The 22,278-nt window shown below is 40.7% G+C and overlaps 1 protein-coding gene across 2 annotated transcripts in view; it reads left to right on the forward strand.

Moving 5' to 3' along the window:
* ptpn11b (protein tyrosine phosphatase non-receptor type 11b) overlaps window positions 1-22,278 on the forward strand; it is a 149,889-nt gene that overhangs the window by 27,371 nt on the left and 100,240 nt on the right. Inside the window, exon 1 of one of the 2 annotated variants that reach the window (XM_078238743.1) lies at window positions 6,373-6,635. The exons of the other annotated variant lie outside the window; for it this stretch is intronic. Coding sequence (XP_078094869.1) covers window positions 6,628-6,635 — 8 coding nt within the window. The 5' untranslated portion in view covers window positions 6,373-6,627. Of the gene's footprint in view, window positions 1-6,372; window positions 6,636-22,278 lie in introns of those variants that run through there. 2 annotated transcript variants of the gene reach the window in all.

Here is a 22,278-nt window from a genome sequence, read left to right on the forward strand (position 1 = left end):
AGCATATTTTGGGAGTTGCCTGTATATGTTCTGCATTGACGCTTTACCATCTGAGACTCTGTACAAATGAATGGGAATCCTACTATGCATCAGAGGGGAGGTTTTGCATTGGTAGTACCCTGAAATGGTTAGTCTTCAGGAAACTGATTTTCTAAATTAAAATTAAAGTATGTAAAAATGTAAAGGAAACTTTTTTGAAAAGAACTTGTCTAGAATTTTCTTTTGAAAGTGAGACCATTTACTTTAAGCTTTGTCAAAAAAGAGATTTCAGTGCCTTGGAATTTGACTGTCTCCCGCATGATGCAATCATGATAATACACAAATTGGAGATTAATAGAGTTGTAGTGCTTGCAATTCATGCAAGAGGCATCTCTGGTAGGAGGGCCAGATTTGGCCATAAGATACCCCTACATTTTGGGCATATAACCACTGTTATATAAGGAAGATTATATCAATGTTTGCTCTTCTGAATAAAGCATTCATCGCTTGGTCGTAACTGGGAGACCAAACAAAAAGTTCATGGCAGTAGTCACCTTGAATGTGACTGAGATGCTCATGTTTGCTCTGAAATGTGATGGAGGGCTTCATTCAATAAGGTATAGAATGTTTGGTCCTTTTCCTTAAGAAAGCAATAAAGCATAGTTCTTAAAGGCACTCCTCCTTTAATATTTATGAAAGTAAATGTCGCTGTTATATGGTTCTATTGGATAACTGGTGTGTGTGTTGGGGGGGGAGGGGTGGGGGCGGCGTTGGAGAAGTGGTAGTTGTCCTTTCCCTCCTTCCGTGAATGTAACTCCCCTAGCATACAAAATTTCCTTCTATTTGTCCCTTTCATGCAAACAGATATAAATGTCTCATAACTAGGGCCCCTGTTATGCTGAAGTCTCCAAGGCTTTCCCAATACTTTCTTATAATGGCTGCTCTTAGTGCTACACCAAACTTTATGGACAGAATTTTACCAGTTTGCCTGCCCATTGATGGGCAGAACGAATGTAAATTCACACGAAAGCTGGGAAATCAGGACTGCGCCCAATTTCTCGGCTTTCGTGATCTTACCAGAACCAGATTTCCGGTGCGGCCAGCCTCTCACCCGTTTCTAGCGAAAGGCTGAATATATTACTCAAATTTATTAAAATATTTATTCGCATGTCTAGTGAGCCAGGCGCTCAATCTTTTGGGCTCACTTGCTTTTATGGCCTCGTCGGGAGAGGTTCTCTCCTGAGGAAGATACTTGCTACCCATAAACGGGAAACAGGTATGTTGCCCTCGCTGGTAGAACGGGAAGCCGCTGAGGGCAATGGGGGTGCCACTTGGGTAGTGTGAGCCTGGCACCTTGGCACTGCCAACCTGGCACTTTGGCAATGCCCACAGGGTAGGGCGGGGGGTGGGGCCTGGAGGGGGCAGGGCCAGGGCCAGGTTGGGACATCCTAATCGGGGAGATGAGGGCTGCTGCGCACTCTGCATAAGATTGGTGGGAGGAGGGGACGCTGCTCCTACTCTGCCTAAGATCAGTGGGGGGAGGGAAGGGGGCCACTTCCGCTCTGCATTGCGATCGGTGGGGCAGGGGTGGTGCGGTTGGTCGGGGCGGTGGGGTGGCAGCGGGGCCTACATTTTCGGGCGGTGCAGAGCTCACGATCGGCCACAGGTCCCCACGTTTGCTGGGGTAGCGGGTGTTGGTTCAGGCTGGCTCCAGCAGCAGAGGTCTAACAGCTCTATTTCTGTCAGGCCCCTGCTGTTGGAATTGTGCATGTGCAGCCACAGAGATCTGTACATGCGCAATTGTTCCTTCTGCTGCTGGCTGGTGAGTTAAGCCCCGCCCACTGCCTGTACTAGCTAGAAACAGTGTAGCCCATTTTTTCATGCACTGTGCACAAGGTTGGGCATAAAAACTCATCCAAAAAACGGATCTGGGACACTCCCATTTTTACGCCAGCTGGATACTTCGAATTTTTCTTGTAAAATTCCACTCTATAAATTAACAGCAGATGGCAAAAAATTCAGAACATAAAAACTTCATGGGTGGAATTCTCTCAAAAACATTATAAGTGTTGAATTAGCGGGAAAACTGTTTTTCAGTGGGAGCTCACACTAGAATCTCCCACATTCAAATATCATTAAATTTCAGGGGGTTGGGCCTATTTCAGCTGGAGAGACTGAAACTAGTGAGCCTCTGCACATGTGCAGTGGCCCGAACTGTCAGCCTCCCATTCCGCACTCCTGCCCCCCCCTCCCTTTGCAGGCAGAGCCCCAACTCAGCCAGCCCTAAACGCTGGCCTCCTTCCTGCTCCCATTGATACCAATGTAGAGTGGCAGTGAGATCCCCCACCGATCGCCCCCTTGGCACTGCCCGATGCCCAGTGGGCAGTGCCAAGGTGCCCCCTGGATATGGACACTTTGCCCCTTGGGCAGTGTCAGGGGGCACAGAATGGCACTGCCAGGGTGCCCATGCCCTGGGGGCACCCTCCACCAGCCAGCCCCCACGGGGGGAGGGGGGTCCCGATTGCCCCCCCCCCCCCCCCCCCCCCCCCCTCCTTCACTCCAGTGGGGTCAGGGCGCTAGTCCCCTGAAAGTGGGGAGCTACTCTAAACCCCGCTGGAGTGAAACACTCTACGGATCACGAACCCACTTGGGTCAACCTATAACACAGACTACGCTGAGAGACTTTGCCGTCGCACCTCTCTCACCCTCCTCAAACACTTCATACACCAGCACTACGGCAAACGCCGCAGCCTGGAAACCAAGATCGAATCTATATTCTCAACTTGCGCTCAGGACGCAGACCAGCTGCGAAACTCTGCCAAACAGACGAGACATCCAACGCCGGCATCTCCACATCGTGAAACACTCTGGCAGGGTGGGAGAGGCTAGCGGGGCCCGGAGAATTCAGTCCCGGGCTGCTAATGGCATTTAAATGATATTTAAAATATTATTTAAGTGCAAGCCCTGCCACCCTGCCGATTTCTGGCATGGGGCAGACCACGCCGGAAATCTGATACCGGGAGATGCTAGTAAACGCTCGTGGGAACCCCGTGAATCGCCTCCCACGCGATTCTCCTGGCCCGCTGCGCTAAAAAATTAATGCAGCGGGATTGGAGAATTGCCCCCATATGTTTTTCTTTTTAAATATGACAAAAATTGAGATTTTAAATGGGAGTGTGTGAGCAGAAAAAATAAAAGAAAGCTGGTCATGTGACCCAGTAACATTGCTTAACCCCGATTTAAATTTGGATTCTTTTAACATGCATCGAAGTAGAGCTGCAGCAGAGCACAAGTAGAATTATGTGAACTGCAGAATTAAGGTAGATACTTGTGCTTTTTCCCTCTGGTTTGTGTCTCATCAATAGGTGTAGATGGGGTGCACAACAAAGGAAAGCTAGTCCTTAGATCTTATTTGAAGCCTTGAAGGCATGGAAGGAAAGGAATTGATTTAAAAACGAGAGTAGGCTTTTATTCATATAGGATTGTGTTACGGCTAGCTACTGGTTCATTGCAATTCTTTTTTACTGTTATTCTTTGAACTGCTCTCTGGTTTTATCTCGGGAAGTCAGTTGGAACACATTTGGAAAGCCAGCAAGCTATGCCTTATTTAAGCCATTCATTGCACCCTGGTGCTCCAGCATGTAGTTAGCAATGTCAAGCAATATGGAATTTCAGGTGAGTGGAAACCACAATGCTGTAGTTGAACAAAGTCTCTAGTTTTAACAAATTGCCAACTGGACCATTGGTAATGTTACTGCTATCCGGCGAGGTATCCTAACTGAAAACTTGCATTTCGTAGAATGATTGAATCCCCAGAGTGCTGGGGAAGGCCATTGAGTACTCCGTTGGAAAGAGATGCTCTCCAACAGATCATCCCAGCCAGGCCCTGTCCCTGTAGCCCCACATATTTACCTCGCTAATCCCCCAAACTGACATCTTGGGACACCTAAGGGACAGTTTAGCACGGCCAATCCACCTAACTGGTCAGTTTTAATTTTATGTATCTGTAGCACACATCCTTGGATCTGAATTTGCCAAAGTTAGTCAAATCAGGCTAATGTCAGAAAATGGACAGATGCATAAGTTTTCAATTGAAAAATCCTGGCCTATACTTGTGATCACTATAGTAAACATAATCTTGAAAAAGTCTATTTAATTTCCAAACGCAATATTGAAATAAGTTGCCTCTGAGACAGAAGAGCATGGGTTACAGCATTTTAGAGTTGAGCTTATAACCTGGGCTGACACTTCTGTGGCAGTATAAACATTGTTTGAGAGAGATGTCAGGGATAATTTTGTTTTCAGTGGGGTTAAAATTGATGAGTTTTACAATGGGGTTGGGGAATCTACTTTACCACCTAATTGAAAATTGCACCTGTTGTCTGTCAAGTGAGACAACCCATCTCCCTTCTTGGGTACAAAAAAATACTTACTTTATTATTTATTCTTTTATGTGATGTGTGTGTCACAAGAGGCCAGCATTTGTTGCCCATCCCTAATTGCCCTTGAACTGAGTGTCTCGCTTAGCCATTTCAAAGGGCAGTTAAGAGTCAACCACGTTGCTGTGGATCTGGAATCACATGTAGGCCAGACCAGGCAAGGACGGCAGATTTTCTCCCCTAAAAGACATTAGTGAAGCAGATGGTTTCTTACAACAATCAGTGATAGTTTCATGGTCACGATTACTGATACTAGCTTTATATTCCAGATTTATTAACTGAATTTAAATTTCACCTGCCATGGTGGGATTTGAACACATGTTCCCAGAGGCCTGGGCAACTGGATTACTAGTCCAATGACATTGCCACTATGCCACCATCTCCCCCAGTGGTATCAAAGTGAAGATTGACCTGTTTTATGGTCTGTATGTGATGGATTAAATGTAGAGCTTCTGTTTTGCCAAATAAAAGATACAGATAAGTAAATTGTTAGAAATGTCTAGTCCATGGAGCATAGTAATATTTTGGAGGCAATTTTTAGTTCCGGGTAGATTAATGTTAACTGTAGAAAATTGGATACAGGAGTTTGAAGACTATTAAACTTAAAAGGTTGAGACCATTTTGATTCAAAGGGTTAACTGCTAGAAAGGCAAGATTTTTCAATTTAAAAACGAAATTCCTATATCATTGATGACATGCTTATGCTAGCAAAACAAACATGAAGTTTGATTTCCTCTTGCATTGTAAGCAATTTGAACTCAGTACGTAAAAGGTTTAGTGATCCACTTTTTGGTAATACATCTGGCTTTGATTGACTTGGGGACATATTTTTCCTTTCTGCATCCTCACTGTGTTGAAGTCAGGATTTCTCTGGCTAACTCACTTTCCTAATACCTCAGACTGCAAACATTATTACATCCCTTTCTCTGCAATATTCAAGTTTTAAAAGCTTAAGCATGAATCGCCAAATTGTTAGTTCCTGATTTACCGTATTTTCTCCTTTTTAATTTGCTGTACTGACCTATGGAACCTGGTCCTTTAGCTACCTTTCATAGAAACCCTACAGTGCAGAAGGGGACTATTCAGCCCATCAAGTCTGCACCAATTCTCTGACAGAGCATCTTATTCACCATTGGAATTTCCATGGAGTGAAAGACTTTATTTCAGCTCTTTCATTACAATTGAGTTATCAAATAAATAAATCTGTTAATGTCAGAAACACATTGGTTAAAATGCTCAGTTCAGTTACAGTTGTGTTATGCTTTCCAAATTGGTTAATTTAATCAGCATGGGGTATTAGCATTATCCATTGACTAACAAATAAAATGAAACAAAAGTAATTAAATTGTTGACGTTTCCATTTGCGTAACATTTCAGACTAGCTCTTTTCAGCTGGGCATGGTCACAATTTGTCAACCTCATTTTAGTAATTGGAAGGAAATTATTATAACGTCGTATTGTAGCATTCATTTAGTGAGATAACATTCATCAGCTGTTGAGTTTTAGCTGAGGATAAAACTTGAGTATATCTGTATGATTGCAGAAAGCATTGGGATATTTTGGTGCGATCTAGGTGCTAGTATGCCTAGGGTGGGGGAGGAAATATTTTACACCCTACCAGCTGTTGTATGCACTCCGCTACAAGATTGCTGAAAAATAAAAATGGGTCAGTCGCTCAAATTCTGATAACATTACCTGAGAGCTGTTATTCCAATCAGCAGATATTAAATGGTGGGCAAAATGCTATTCTTCATCATTATCAGTTGCTCCAATAAATGTTAAATAGAAGATTTTTACGACACATTGAATGAGACTTAAGGAAATGCAAATTGTTAAAAGTTATATTCTAACATGAGCTAGCACTAAAGCTAGCAGTGTTTTACTTCCTAAAAATGTCTGCTGCTCTTTCTAAGATAGGACTTTGATCCGATTTCCTTTTCCGCTCTATAACCTCACTGAGGCAGCTGTCGTCTCTGCTTGAAAACCTACTGGGGTACTGTCATAACGTAATGTTGCAGTAACTCTGAACAAGCGTTGCAATCTGTTCATTACAAAATTCTCTTAACTGCCTGACCACACTCTCTCCAAATCCTGATTAAATTCCTTTCCCTTATTTCCCCAAGCTGTCCTGGAGTTATTGACTTCTGTATACTTGAGCTGGATTAACGGCTGTTGACTTTATTTGTAGGGCTGAAGAGCTTTGGACAGTATGGTGAGGTATGGAAGCTGTAAAGATTTCTTATTGAAAATATAGAATTTTTAAAATGTGAAACTTTTTTTGTAATAATGTGTATGCGGTAGGCCACAGGATCTTGTTTTTTGCTGGATATACAATAAGGGTTGTGGAAATAGAAGAATTATCCAGCTGTTAGAATGCAATGTGGTCTGTGAAAGCATTCTCAATATTAATTGGAAAAGCTATGGTGCTGTATGTACCCTGTTGTAAAGATTCTTTTGTAAATTCAAAAAACACTCTGCAGTCCAGAAATATATTTTTACAATAAGTCGATCAACATAGATTGGGTTATATTTTTTCAAAGGACATTCCCTCTATTTTTCATTCTTTTACAACTTAGGTTCAACATTTATTATACTCTAATCATTGTGCAGCTTAAAAACAATCAATTGAAAAGTTTACACGCAAAGGCTGACAGGAATTTGGAACATTTTGTCGCACACCATAATTGATACCAGATAAATGGTTAATTTTAAATTTGGGATTGATAGATTTTTGTTAACCGTGGATATTAAGGAATGGGGGTAAAGGCAGCCGTATGGATTGAGGTCACAGATCAGCCATGATCTCATTGAATGGCAGAACACGTTTGAGGGGATAAGTGGCCTATTGCTGTTCCTATATTCCTCTATACACATGGGCTCATTTGAAGAGGAAACCCATGGCTTTATACTTCTGAGTATAGCAAGATTTATTTTCCTTAATTAGCAGAAAATTGTTAAGGGAAAGTAGGTAAGAGATTGTTGTTAAAATTAAGTTATTTCTGAATGCTCGGTCTATTTGTTTGCCGCTTTTGATTTAACCTACGACATTTTTGTTCCATTGTCATACTTATTCCATTAACATACAGTTAGGAAATCGTGAGACGAGATTTAAGTGCATTTGATAATCTGAGTCTATAATTGTGACCTCATTTCTTGGCTAATAAAGGCTTGATTTTGTTCCACTGCTAATAAAAGCAATTGTGTGGTGACTAAAACAATGACTGAAAGACTGTGTTGCATTGGATCAAATTTGGATTTGGCTTTGAATACAATCTAAATATATTGAATAGTGATAAGATCCTTGTTTCTTATTTTGAAACAAAGTCTTGAAAGATTGTATACAGAGTTCTGGAACCTTTAAAAATTATATTACTGTTTCAGCTGGTGTGTATAACATTTTTGTAAATGGTAACAGTTTCTGTCATTGAATTCAAAATTGTTGCAAGGATTTTTGTAGGAAGAACTCTGACCATCAGCGAACAGTTGTTAATCATATTATATTAATGGCACTGACCATTTCTGCTAATGCCCAGAATCATGTGAGGATACCTTTAGAAAAGTTAGCTTGCCCTGTTTTTTTCTTAATACCATGTGCTGGCCCCTTTGTATTACCTCTTTAATCTCCCACTTAATTTGGCAAAAAAACGATTTATTTCAACACCTTTTGAATTGGTTTGCTTTGTAGCGCCACTGGCTTGATGGTGACCTGCTGTCCACTTTACACAAGTACTGAAAACTGTACACCCTAACTCGCCAGTTAGTTGCTCAATTATTACACGGATAGTTGAATAGCAATTTTTAAACCATAGTTATTGTGTCAAAATTTTCAATTTTCAATTTTGTTATTTTGTATCTACGGCTACGTGTTTCAGCTGATTCTTAACTGTTTGATCTTATCGCCATGTAAAAAGATGTAGTTACACCAGGATGTGACCCAGTGTCTATTTTTATTCAAAAAATGCTTTTTTCTGAAAAAAACCAAAAATCCAACAACTTTTTTTCAACTAAAAATACAAAGTGGCTCCTGCTTTACCATCATTTTGAGTTCTTCCCTCCGTTATAGGGTCAGAAATGGGATTGTTCGCTAATATTCGGCACCATTCCTCAGATACTGAAACAATCCATGTCCATATGCAGCACGTCCTGATCATCATTCAAGGTTAGGTTGATAAATACAAGAAACATTTGCATTACACGAGTGCCAGGAAATGACCATCTCCAACAGGAGAGAATCTAACCATCGCTCATTGACGTGCATTGGCATTACCATTGTTGAATCGCTGACTATCAATACCCAGGGGATTACCATTGACTAGAAACAAAATAGGACTGATCATATAAATACTATGGCTGCAAGAGCAGGACGGAGACTGGGAGGTCAATAGCAAGTAATTCACCAGCTGACTGCCCAAAGCCTGTCCACCATCTACACTTAATGCTCCCTCCACTCACATTGTCTGTACCTTTAAGACTTGATTAGCTGTAAAGACTCACATTTCAATCATTATTCATGTAAATTGAGTTTGTGTCTTTGTGCCCTGTTTGTGATCAGAACTCCCACCCACCTAACGAAGGAACAGCCTGTTCCGAAAGCTAGTGGCTTTTGCTACCAAATAAACCTGTTGGACTTTAACCTGGTGTTGTAAGACTTCTTGCTGTGTTTACACCATCTACAAGTCAGGAGTCTGATCGAATACTCTCCACTTGTCTGGATGAGTGTAGCTCCAGCAACACTCAAAAAGCTCGACAGTAGTTAGGAAAAAGCAGTACACTTGATTGGCATCCCATCCACCACCTTGAACGTTCACTGCCTCCACCACTGATGCATTGTGGTAGCAGGGTATGCTGTGACAAGATGCACTGCAACAACTCGCCAAGGCTCCTTTGATAGCACCTTCCAAATCCATGACTTCTACCACCTAGAAGGACAAGGGCAGCAGATGCATGGGAACACCAATCCAACAGATTCTTCTCCAAGCCACACACCATCCTGACCTGGAACTATATCGCCGTTCCTTCACTGTCATTGGGTCAAAAATCCAGAAATCTCTTCCTAACAGCACTGTTGGTGTACCTACACCACATAGATTGCAAACAGTTCAAGAAAGTGGCTCAACTCCACCTTCTCGAGGGCAATTAAGGATGGGCAATAAATGCTGGCCTAGTTAGTAACATGCACCTCGCGTGAAAGAATACACTTTACAAAATCAGCAAGATTTAAAAATAAATCATCATTAAGCTCAGATTCCATGCTGCTTTATTATACAAATCAGGATTTTGAGACATTAATTATACTTTTGTTTGGTGAAAACAGTAGAATCATGTGCCCAATAGGTTGAAAAAAACAAAAAAAATTAATTTTTATCTGCCTCTTTAAATGGTTTTACAAAAGTGTAACTGAAGTTAAATGCAAATGTCTACAGTCATTCACTGCCGGACCTACCTCATTACGGTAACAGTAAAGATTTTTTTAGTGGGCTCCCTGATCTACAATTGGCATAGCGATCTCCATTGTTGATCTGCTGAATGTACTGAGTCAGTTCAAAACTTTTAATATTGTGTTGCAAGTATGCTAAGATATAAATCTGGCTCAGTCTCAAGTAACCTGACCCGCCTGCCATATGATGGCACAAGTCTTCAGAGCTAGTCACTGATAAGCCAGGGTGAAGACTGGGATGAAATATTTGATTTGATTTATTATTGTCACATGTATTGGATACAGAGAAAAGTACTGTTTCTTGTGTGCTATACAGACAAAAACAGACCGTTTATAGAGGAGAAGGAAAGACGAGAGTGCAGAATATAGTGTTACAGAGTTAAGTTTTAAGAGCATGGAACAAGAGTAAAAGATGGAATTAGAGGGTATGCTGGGGACAGCTCGCAAGAAGTCACTTTGTTCCAGCACCATCTCTCTCCTCTGTAGTATGGTGCACAGAAGCAGCTTTCCTTATTCTGAAATGAAAAGCACGAGAGCTCTTGATTGACAAATGTAATATAAAAAAAAATGCATTTGCGTCTCCTCAGTCGAAATCATAACCAGTTTATTTTAAATATGAAACCCACCATCTTGTTGTGAAACACCTTTGTGCTGCAATGTCAGTGATGGGATGCAAGCTTGAATTCCCACACTGCTGAGTTCCTAAGCTTCACAATCAAAGAGGAACACCTCTACACAGACCTTCTGATAGCTCACTTATAGTGACCTCAACAGTGGCCTCGGTACAAGTTGTACATATTGCCTTATAGAAAAATAGAGGGAATTCAGGGTTACTAAAATATACAATCACCAACAGATTGTTTGGTAGATTAATAACTGTGACGATTTAGAAGTAATAATTATGCTTCTGCATATAATGCACAATGGGAGCACATATCAAAGAATTGTGAATCCCAACCTGTTGATTTTTTCTGTATGTTAAATTTAATGGATGGAAAATTGTGGACTGCGCCCATGCAGTTATGCAGTATGCGCTCCCAGCATGCTGAAGCTACCAGGACTTAGGACATTTCCTGCATCTTAATGACATAAGAAGCAGACAAAGCATAATCTTTTATTTATTTAAGCATGTTCTTATGTTTGTTTCTATCTCCAGTTTTTCCTGGAACAGGTTGGCAGAGGCTATAGCTTGAGGCATGCATGGCTGAGTAGGAAGTTCTCCTGCTCTTACTGCCTCCCATGGGAATATTGGAAGGATTTACAGGTTGCTGATGAATCCGTTTGGTCCAAGTTATGAGTGGGGCTTGAACCCAGAGCTTTAGGCTCAAGAGGTAGGGATGCTACCTATGGTGCTACAAGACCTCCCCCAAAGCTACCAGGAGGCACAGGAATGCCTTTACACTTCGCATGTTCTTCGAGGAAGCACCTGTCTGAAAAGTAGAAATGTTATCTCCCTACTGATTAGTGTGTGCTCCCCTACATTCATAGAATCTACAGTGCAGAAGGAGGCCACTTGGCCCATCGAGCCTGCACTGACAACAGTCCCACCCAGGTCCTATCCCTGTAACCCCATATATTTACCCTCCTAATCCCTCTGACACTAAGAGGCAATTTAGCATGGCCAATCAACCTGACCCGCACATTTTTGGACATTGTTTAAAACCATCTGGTTAAACATAATGCAAAAGATGATTTGGTAATGGTTTACTAAAGTATATGTTGCAAACCTTGCAAATGTGCAAAAGTGATTTGGATTTTTATCTGGTGGGCTTGTGTACTTGCAAATTGTAACAAAGTGAATATCGTTCTCATACCACACACAGGCTCAGTTTAAACTTTGTTTTCTTTAATCCAAAGTGGCAGCAAGGAACTTTACGACACAGTACCAATTAGCAGATATTGACAGAAACTTCTGTGGCTTAGTGCTGGAATACTTTAGGCCACAATAGCTATCATCAGTGATCTGTCTAAATTTTGATAGTTGACAGAATATCTGGTCAAATGGCACAGTTAATACTACATAAACCATTACCTTTAAGGTTCCTTGAGCACTAACTGTACCAATATAAATGAGAAGGGCAGCAAATCAGTCAAATGGGTACAATAGCAAAGCAAATAGAATTTTTGTTTTTTAGTGGTACCAAGATTTTACGTGTTCTTATTGCATAAACTAACTTTGAATAATATATATCCTTAGAGATGCGACTCTGATCTATTATTTGTCCCTTCTTGTAAGGTAAACTCTGCACACCCCACATTGTAGGGAGCCTTGCTCGGGAGCAAATGTGTCAGATACTGTCAACTCCTCACTATGAATGTGGAATTGTGGAATTACTGAACTTATTTATGTATCTTTAATTTAAAACAAAAGCCTTAATGTTGAAATGCTAGCTGTACATGACCAGTGTCATGTGATATATGTGATATATCTATACTTGTTATAATAGGTTCCTATTGCTGTGCTTACATGTCATTGCTTTGAAGTTATCTCTGGTGCCCCCTCCTATTCTTGTCATCTACATTCTCTTCGCTGACATTTTTAAACACAGCATCTTTTTTCACAAGTACAGATGATACCCAGCTTTACCTCACCATCACATCTCTCGGTCCTTTCACTATTGCTGAAATTATCACATGTCTTTCGGACTGTGGGAGAAACTGGAGCACCCGGAGGAAACCCACGCCAGGAATCAAACCCAGGTCCCTGGTGCTGTGAGGCAGCAGTGCTAACCACTGTGCCACCGTGCCACTTTAGTTCTGATGAAATGTCATTTCAACCGGAAATGCTAATTCTGTTTCTCTCCACAGATGCTTGTCTGACCTGCTGAGTATTTCCAGCATTTTTTAAAATTTCCATTTTAATTGTTCCACTCTTGGTGGCCATGTCTTCAGTTGCTATGGCGTTAAGCTTCATAATTCCCACACTAAACCTCACTGCCTGTTTACCTTTCCTTCTTCCTTTAATGTGCGTCTTAAAACTTACCTCGTTGCTTCATAATACTCCTGTGAAGTCCCTGGGAAGACGTTACTACATTAGAGACGCTATATACAAATTTTGTTGCAGTGTTAGTTGTATGTTACAATACAAATTGCAATTTGCAAATCGGAAATAGAATTAGCTTGTCTTGTTTAAACTGTTAATGTTAATGTTTCAAGAACTGGTGGGTAAGCATTGGTGTATAATATTTATGATGAAATTAGAAAGTTAAATCAATCTGTCTCAGGTATCTCTGATACTGTCTTTCCTCACAATTCTGTAGCTTGTGAGACTTGCATTAAATTTTTAGCTTCTATTAATGTTTGTCCTTATCTTTTGGCCTAGTTGTTTGCAAAAATAAGTGGGGATGTGCCTAATTGACGGAAGGACTGTGAAACAGTAGGGTTTCAATACATCTTGCTCACAGAGCCTTATCAGTGGAGGGCACAAGGAGAGTGATACACAGTCACAAGTCTCTGCTGAATTTCAGAAAGAAAAATTTGTAGATAAAGAATTTTGAAACTGCTAAATGAAACTCATATTGGAGATGGTGATACTACTCTACTAAATCTGCAACCTGCGCAGGCAAAATTGAATTTCTTCACATGTTTATACAGTAGTTTTGGCTAGCTGGTTAATATCATTTGCAGATATTACAGCATCGAAAACTTGTACTTAACATATATTCTAACTTGAATTAATTTACTAATGGCATGAATGTTATAAATCATGAATATGTAGAATTGAAAATTCATTACAATATTTAATTTTGGACTATCTGCTGTTATATGTATGCACAATGAAGGGAAATTTACAGTTGGACTAAGAGGAAGTGGTGAGTCCACAATGGATTTTCCGTGTAAAAATGTCTTTTTGTGTTTTGAGCAATAAATCAGCAAGGCATAAAGACCAGATGTAGAGGGGGTGAGAGACCAAATTTAGCATGAGACATCAGGGCTAATTGTGTTATTCTTGTTAAATGTAAATGCGGGTTGGAGATTGTAATGTAAGTGTGTTCAGGAAGAGTAAGAGTTAGTGTGTGACTAGGGAAACAGTAGCGCCTACAATATGATGTAGAGAAAGTGGTGGAATCTATAATTAAGGAAGTTTTAACAAGCTACTCAGGTAAAGCATTATCTGATTAGAACAAGCCAACTTATTTTTACGAAATAGAAAGGCTGTTACAAAGGATGTAACAAGGAGGCTAGATAAAGGGGAACCAGTAGAAGTAGTTTGCTTGAATTTCCAAAATGCATTTGATAAGGTAGCACTCAATAGCTTAATACATAAGGGTTCATGGAGTTTGGATGACATGAAGCATGAATAGAGGATTGTTTAACAGACAGGAAGCAGAGAGAAGGAATAAATGGGGCATTTTCAAGTTGGTGGGCTGTGACTAGTGAAGTGTCATAAAGATCATGCTGGGGCCTCAGCTATTGAAAATCTATTTATGATATGGACAAAAAGACAGAGAGGAATGTATCTAAGTTTGCTGACTCTACAATGTTAGGTGGGAATGCGAGTTGTGAGGAAGAGACAAAGAATCAGCAAAGAGATATGGGCAAGTTAACTGAGTTGGCTGCCAAGTGGCAGATGGAGTTTAATGTGAAAATATGAGATTATTCACTTGAGTTGTGAGAATAGAAAAGCAGAGTTTTTTAAAAAAGGCTTGAACTTGTAAATATTTATTTTCAGAGACTTGAGTATACTTGTTAACTTTGTGCATTCCTAGTACAAGTACAGCAAACAATCAGGAAGGCAGATGGCATGTTGGACTTTATTGCAAGGATATTGGAGTAAGTGCAAGAATAACAAGGTCTCGTTACAATTGTATGGTGCTTTGATGAGACCACACCTCGAATGCGGTATGTAGTTTTGACCTCTATGTTCAAGGAAGAATATACTTGTACCAGAGATAGTGCAGTGAAGCTTCAGTTGGTTGGTCCCTGGGGTTAAGGTTGTTCTCTGATGAGAGGCTGAGTAAATTGAGTCAATAATCTCTTGAGGTTTAGAAGAATGAGAGGTGATCCCATTGAAACATCCAAGATTCTGAAGGAGCTTGCCAGGGTAGACACTGAGAGATTGTTTCCCAGGCAGGGGAATATATTTAGACAAAGGGTGCATAGTCTGAAGATAAAGGAACGATCATTTAGGACTGAGATTAGGAGAAATCTCTCCACCCAAATGGTTATGAATCTTTGACAACCCTCTGGGGTACAGAATTCCAATATGCCAACATTGACTATATTTAAGGCTGAGATAGACAGATCATTAGTCTCATAGGGAATCAAAGGATGACATGGGGGTACATGGGAAAGTGGAGTTGAAGCCCATGTTCAGCCATGATTGGGGGTGATGGTGGCATAGTGGTAATGTCACTGGACTAGGCATTCAGTGACCCAGGCTAATGCCTCTGGGGGCATTGGTTCAAATCCCACCATGGTATCTGGTGAAATTTAATGGGGCAGCACAGTGTCACACTGGTTCACACTGCTGTCTCACAGCCCTAGGGACCCAGGTTCAATTCCGGTCTCGGGTCACTGTCTGTGTGGAGTTTGCATGTTCTCCCTGTGTTTGCATGGGTTTCCTCTGGGTGCTCTGGTTTCCTCCCACAGTCCAAAGATGTGCGGGTTAGGTTGATTGGCCATGCTAAATTGACCCTAATGTCAGGGGATTAACAGGGTAAATATGTGGGGTTATGGGATTGTTGTCGGTGCAGACTCAATGGGCCAAGTGGCGGCCTCCTGCACTGTAGGGATTCTATGATCATATTGAATGGCAGAGCAGGCTCAGTTGGCTATACAGTCTTCTCCTGCTCCTTTTTCCTGTGCTCTTCTATAATGAAGTGGCTATCTTCTGTCTCGTAAGACAATGGCTGATGCTGTGGTGGTCAACTCTGTTAAGCATATCACCTAGTATGATTCAGGAGCCCACTCTAGCATGGCAGTCTCTGCCACCTTTGCTGCTGAGGAAGACAATGGGCTGAGAAGGCACACAATTCGCTACTTCTTCTCTCCTCATTGAACCATGGTTGGTCCCCAGGCTTCATGGTAAATGTAGAGTAACGGATATGCTGGGCTACGAGGTTAAAGTTTATGATAGAATACCGTTTTTGCAGGTGCTGATGACAACCGTGAGGTGGTGTGGGCCAGCTTTGAGCTGCTGGATCTGCCCTGAATCTATCTGATTTAACATTGTGAAGTTGTGTGGCACTGATTGAGGGGTGTCTTCAGTGTAAGGACGGGTTTTTGTCTCCACAAGGTTGTCGCTCCTATCAGTGCTGCCTTGTACACCTGCATTTGCGATAGGTAGATTGGTAAAAGACTTTTGTGCTGTATTATCCTGTGATACAAGTTGATAAATAATCTTTTGAGGACAGCACTTTTAACTGTTGGATTAATTTGAAAATGACAATTGTCTTCAGTACATTTGGAATGTAACCCTGTAAATAAATTAAAATCAATAGATCGATTTAACAAAGCTGTCATTCTTTTTAAAAACAAATTGCCAGCAAACCTCCGACAGTGGCCATCATTTTATTTTTCTTCAGCAAAACAAATCTGAAACATTTTGGATCTGATTAGGAGAATGGCTTATCAGTAGGAATGTGAGGACCCATTATTGTAAAATTCACAAGCAAAATGTAATTGGAGACTACAAATTTGAATTGTAAATTTGAATGTCCTCAGGCTTGTGTCCTTTTAAGCAGTATAACTTTACACTTTCACACAACTTTTTAAAAAATCACTGCATGATCTGATTTTTGCGCTGCAGCAGCAGTGCTGTTGAAGTAATTGAAACACATGTTGACAGGTGTTTGTAAAAAGAAATGAGGAACAAACAGTCGAAACGTGAGGTGTAACTAGTTTAAGTTTCATTTAAATTTATGAAATTATTTATAAAGAAGCATTGAAAGCACCTGTCACACTATCGCTCACGTGGTCGATGAAAGACCACCAAATCATAACTGAAAAAGTAAGAAATGCAAAGACAGAAAATGCTGGAAAATCTCAGCAAGTCTGACAGCATCTGTGGAGAGAGAAAGAGAGTCAATGTTTCGAGTCTGGATGACCCTTCATCAGATTCGAAGGGTCATCTGACTTGAAACATTGGCTCTATTCTCTCTCCACAGATGCTGTCAGACCTGCTGAGATTTTCTGGCATTTTCTATTCTTGAGTCAGAAATATAGTTGTTTTCCGCAATTCTCTCTCATCTTGCAATACAGGGTAGGCTGCTGAAATAAGCAGAAGAGCCAAGCAGATGCCAGTCTAGAAAAACTTTCAACGACAATTAGCTTCTCGTTGACCGAAGGAAGTATTCATATTATTTCCCCCACAGGGAGCACAGAAGCAGTTAAACATTACAGCTGTGCTCAGGAGCCGGAGTACCCATTATGGGCAAGCAGCTCATACATCAGACAAAAATATCTTTACTGTGCTATGCAAAACTGTGCTGTAAAATCAATTTTAACTTCATGCTCCATGCGGCTCCATGTAGGCAAATGCCATTGTTCATCATCGTGACCTTTGTTGTTGGATGCTGTGTTGAGGCATTGCTGGTTTTGATCAAGAATGTGCCAAACAAACTGAAAGACCTCACTCATCTATACTTGTGTTTTTGATAAATGCATACAAATCTGAAAGTGTGTATACAACTCACCTCGGGGTTTCAGCTTTACTTAAAAAGAAATGCAGGTACCAAATGAGCTACATTTTATTAGAAGCTAATTTTGATCAGGGAAAAATAGTTGCCGCAACTAATGTGGCCTTTATAGAAGCAAATATTTGTACTATTAGGCTCAGTCAGACTACAACATTTTTAAAATCTGTTCCATCATCAGTTCCACATTATTTCACAAACATTTTGCTATGCTTGCAGTACTGTGTGCCGTTATGGTTGTCATGTTATAGAAAGGACATACAGGCACTGGAGAGAGAGGGCAAAAAAGATGCCAAACTGTGAGGTTATACCTATTAGGAAAGGATGAAAAGGCCAGGTCTCCTTTATTGTTGAAGGCTATGGGGCAACTTATTAGATGTCTTTAAAAACATGCAATGGTTAGACACAGTTGTGATTCTTTTCCCCTGGTGGAAAAGAGAAAAGCTAGGTGCCATCGATATAGGGTAATTACCAAGAAATGAAATAGGGAATTCAGAAGAAACCGCTTTACCCAGAGAGTGGTGAAAATGTGGAACTCGCTACTGCAGGGAATAGTTGAGGTGAATAATATAGATGCATTTAGAGGAAGCTAGATAAACACATGATGCAGGTGAGAATAGATGGTTCTGCGGATAGAGGTAGTTGAGGAAGGATGGACGGTGGTTTGAGTTGAGCATTACTGCTGGCATGGATGGTTGGGCCAAATGGCATCACCAGATGTATTGTTGTTTTCTCTGGCAGCTGTGGGATTGCATGATGTATCTCTTTAACTGTCATGTCCTATTCAATTTTGTGGTATATGTTCATTTGTGCTAATTGTTACATTGGCATTTTCTCTCCCCCTCCCCCAACCTAAAGCTGCATTGATTTGATTTGATTTGATTTATTATTGTCGCATGTATTGGTGTACAATCAAAAGTATTGTTTCCTGCACGCTATGCAGACAAAGCATACCGTTCATAGAGTACATAGGGGAGAAGGAAAGGAGAGGGTGCAGAATGTAGTGTTACAGTCATAGCTAGGGTGTAGAGAAAGATAAACTTAATATAAGGTGGGTCCATTCAAACGTCTGATGGCAGCAGGGAAGAATCCGTTCTTGAGTTGGTTGGTACGTGATCTCAGACTTCTGTATTTTCCCGATGGAAGAGAGTATATCCAGGGTGCACATGGTTCTGGATTAGGCTGGCTGCTTTTCCCGAGGCAGCGGGAAGTGTAGACAGAATCAATGGCTGGGAGGTTGGTTTGTGTGATGGATTGGGCTAAGTTCACAACCCTTTGTAGTTTCTTGCAGTCTTGGCCAGAGCAGGAGCCATACTAAGCTGTGATACATCTGCAAAGGATGCTTTCTATGGTGCATCTGTAAAAATTGATTTGGGGTGCCATTGGTTAAAAAGTCAAACGATTAGTTGCTGAGGTACTGGAGACGGTGGGGAAAGTGAGGCTCTGAGTCTAGCTAGAACTGTTGTTGGTTATTTTAAAGCAAAAGACTCTTAACGCATCTACTTTGATAGTTTTCTTCACCAGAGTCTGACAGAATATGGAAATCTTTTTGCGTGGCTGTAATTTGTATATTTTATTACTGCTGACATTTTTAACGCCCCTACATAATTCCACGCCAGTTGAAATATCATCGAAGTATGTTTTTACTTTTAGGTTCAAAAGGTTGGCAGATCGAAGTTGAATCAGGGATCTGATAATGGTAAATGACATGAGAATGATTATCTTATAATTTCGTTCTTCTATCTTTTCACTAACAATTATTATTTAATTGCATAATAAATTTGTAAATTTTAAAGTTAATTAAAACTTCAATTAAAAGACCCATTTGTCGTCATCTCCATATCATAATGAAGAGATGGTTGACCTGAACATTGTGAGTTTTGCTTGTTGAAAGAATACTATTCTATCAAAGGATGATGGCGAGGGGAGCGGAACTGTGAGCAAGAGATATGACTTTCTATGTTGTTTCATCAAATGTGAAGGGTGATTTGTCACTGGGATATGTGGAAGATTCGAAAGAAAATTGAAAACTACAGTACAAGGAAATCCACTTACAACCATGTGCAGCTATTTGGCACATTTCTTTCCTGGATGCGAATCTGTACAGCACAGTTCTATAATGTGCAGTTTATTTGCCCACTAAGCCCCGGAGGATGTTTTATTTGCATGTTTCGATCTCCATTAATACTTTATAAATATGGCAATTTTGGTTAGATTTAGGTCAGGTCATAAGCAATTTCTCTGATTCTCTCAACCTAATGTGGAAAGTATAATTGGATTCCAGTATAATTGAAGAGTAAGCAAAGTCCAAGAAACTGAGAAGATGGTTCTTGGTTTGTCTTTAAAATGGGTTTTAGAAGTTTCTGATATGACTTTGTTAATGTTCTAACATTACATTGTACCTTACTGGTATAGCAATTGCAAAGTGGAAATATCTGTTTCCTTTAGTGGCCTAGATTTGTATTATGGAAACATTTTGGCTGCCTGTTGAAAGTGTTTGCAGGTTATTGGTGAATTTTGTTTCTGGTGAAATGGAACATTGATGAGTTTTAGATGGAAAATATGGTTAACCACAAAGAACTATGTCAGGGCGGGTACGAAGACATGATGATTGTTTTAGCTGTCACTTCATACTGATATGAGCTGTAGCTGCCTTGTGTATTTGACATATTAAATATTTGGCTTTTGCTTCTATATAGTCAAAACACTATGGAACAAGCATTCAAACTTTAGCCAACAAAATTCATAAGACCTCTCAATTTTTATTTCAGGGCTTGTGGAATGAAGTATTCTCTTTCAAATGTAGATTACCTTTAAACAGAAATGGTGAATGTATCATAATGCTCATCACAGAGTGTATGATTGAGGCTGTGTATCGCTAACAATTCCAAGTAGAGGTCTTGTGATGCACTGGGTAGTGTCCCTGCCTCTGAGTTCAGGTCCCATTTCAGGACTTGATGGCTACGAAAGATTCCTTCATAACGTGGCCAAACGGGTTGATTGTCAGCCTGCAAGTCCTTCCAGCACGCCTGATAGCAGCCAGGAGAGTTTCCTGGTCTGGAAAAAGGCAACAACACACCATTGCCAGTACTTTGCCAAGTATAATCATGGACCAATCCAATGGGAGTCCAAGGTCGCCAGCACTCTCACAGGGGCCTGGTACCTGGAGGAGGATTGCCGACAAACAATTTTTGTATTTACGTAAAATGAAATTATGTTTGCAAACCAGTCTTTGAGAATCTGAATGACTATATGATATACATGTATTGACTGAAAAATAATCTTGTCAACAGATTTCATACTAAATAGCCTTTGAACTAAACCAGTGACCAGCCTTCTGTCATAAAAACTGTTATTATAACCTATATGTCACTTTTAAAACATGAACTGTAGGCCATGAAAATGTAGATTGTTTATCCAATCCAACACCATTTTGGTTGACCGGAATGATGAACAATATGCCTGGTAACAGAGACCTATTTCAAATGTCATCTTTGCTGTAAGCTTCAAATTGTTGTAAACCATAAATATTAAAATGGGAGAAACAAAAGATGTTGGAAACACTGAGCAGGTCAGTGTTTGTCAAATTAAAGTTAAAATTTCATGAGTTCATAAGATATAGGATCAGAATTAGGCCATTTGGCTCATCGAGTCCACCCCGCCATTTTTCCTTGCCTTCTCCCCATAACCTTTCAACCCATTGCCAATTAAAAATCTGTCTAACTCCTCCTTAAATCTACTCACTGTCCCAACATCCACCGCACTTCGAGGTAGCGAATTCCACAGTAGCTTCTCCTCAACTCTATGACACCTCGTCCTAGAATGCCCCACCAGCAGAAGCATCCACTCCACGTCAACTTTATCCAGATCTTTTATCATATTGTATACCTCAATTTGATCTCCCCTCATACTTCTAAATTCCAGAGAGTATAGGCCTAAACTGTTCAATCTCCTTCCATACGACAAACCCCTCATCTCTGGAATCAATCTAGTGAACCTCCTCTAAACTGCCTCCAATGCCACTACATCTTTCCTCAAATACGGGGAACAAAACTGTGTACAATACTCCAGGTGCTGCCTCACCAATGCCTTGTATGGTTGCAACAATACTTCCATACCTTTATATTATTTTCCTTTACCTATAGTAAGGGCGTGGAATGCCCTGCCTGCAGCAGTAGTGGACTCGTCAACATTAAGAGCATTCAAATGGTTATTGGATAAACATATGGATGATATTGGAATAGTGTAGATTAGAGGGGCTTTAGATTGGTTCCACTGGTCGGCGCAACATCGAGGGCCGAAGGGCCTGTACTGCGCTGTAATGTTCTATAAATGCCAACATTCCATTCACTTTCTTTATTTTCTGCTGTACCTGAATGCTAGTTTTCTGTGACTCATAGAATTTAAATTTGACCTGAAACATTGGTCAGGATTTTCTGGCCCCATCCCCGGTGTGCTTTCCAGCGGCGGAAGCAGCTTACCATTGGTCACCAGCAGGATCTCCTGGTCCCACAGAGATCTATGACGCTTTATATGTCTTATCCGCCCCACTGCCAGGGAACCCGCCACAGCGGATCACCTTCAGCAGGACCAGAAGATCCCACTGACGGGAAGGGCCGTAAAATCCTGCCCATTAACTCTGTTTTTCTCTCTGAACAGATGCTGTCTGATCTGCTAGCATCTCTAACCTTTTCTGATTTTATTTCAGATTTCCAGCATCTGCAGTATTTTGCTTTTGATTTCATGTTAGAATAGTTCCAGCAATAGATGACATCTTAAAAATATT

The sequence above is a fragment of the Mustelus asterias genome, chromosome 22 (genome assembly GCF_964213995.1).
Source record: "Mustelus asterias chromosome 22, sMusAst1.hap1.1, whole genome shotgun sequence".
NCBI classification, from domain to species: Eukaryota; Metazoa; Chordata; class Chondrichthyes; order Carcharhiniformes; family Triakidae; genus Mustelus; species Mustelus asterias.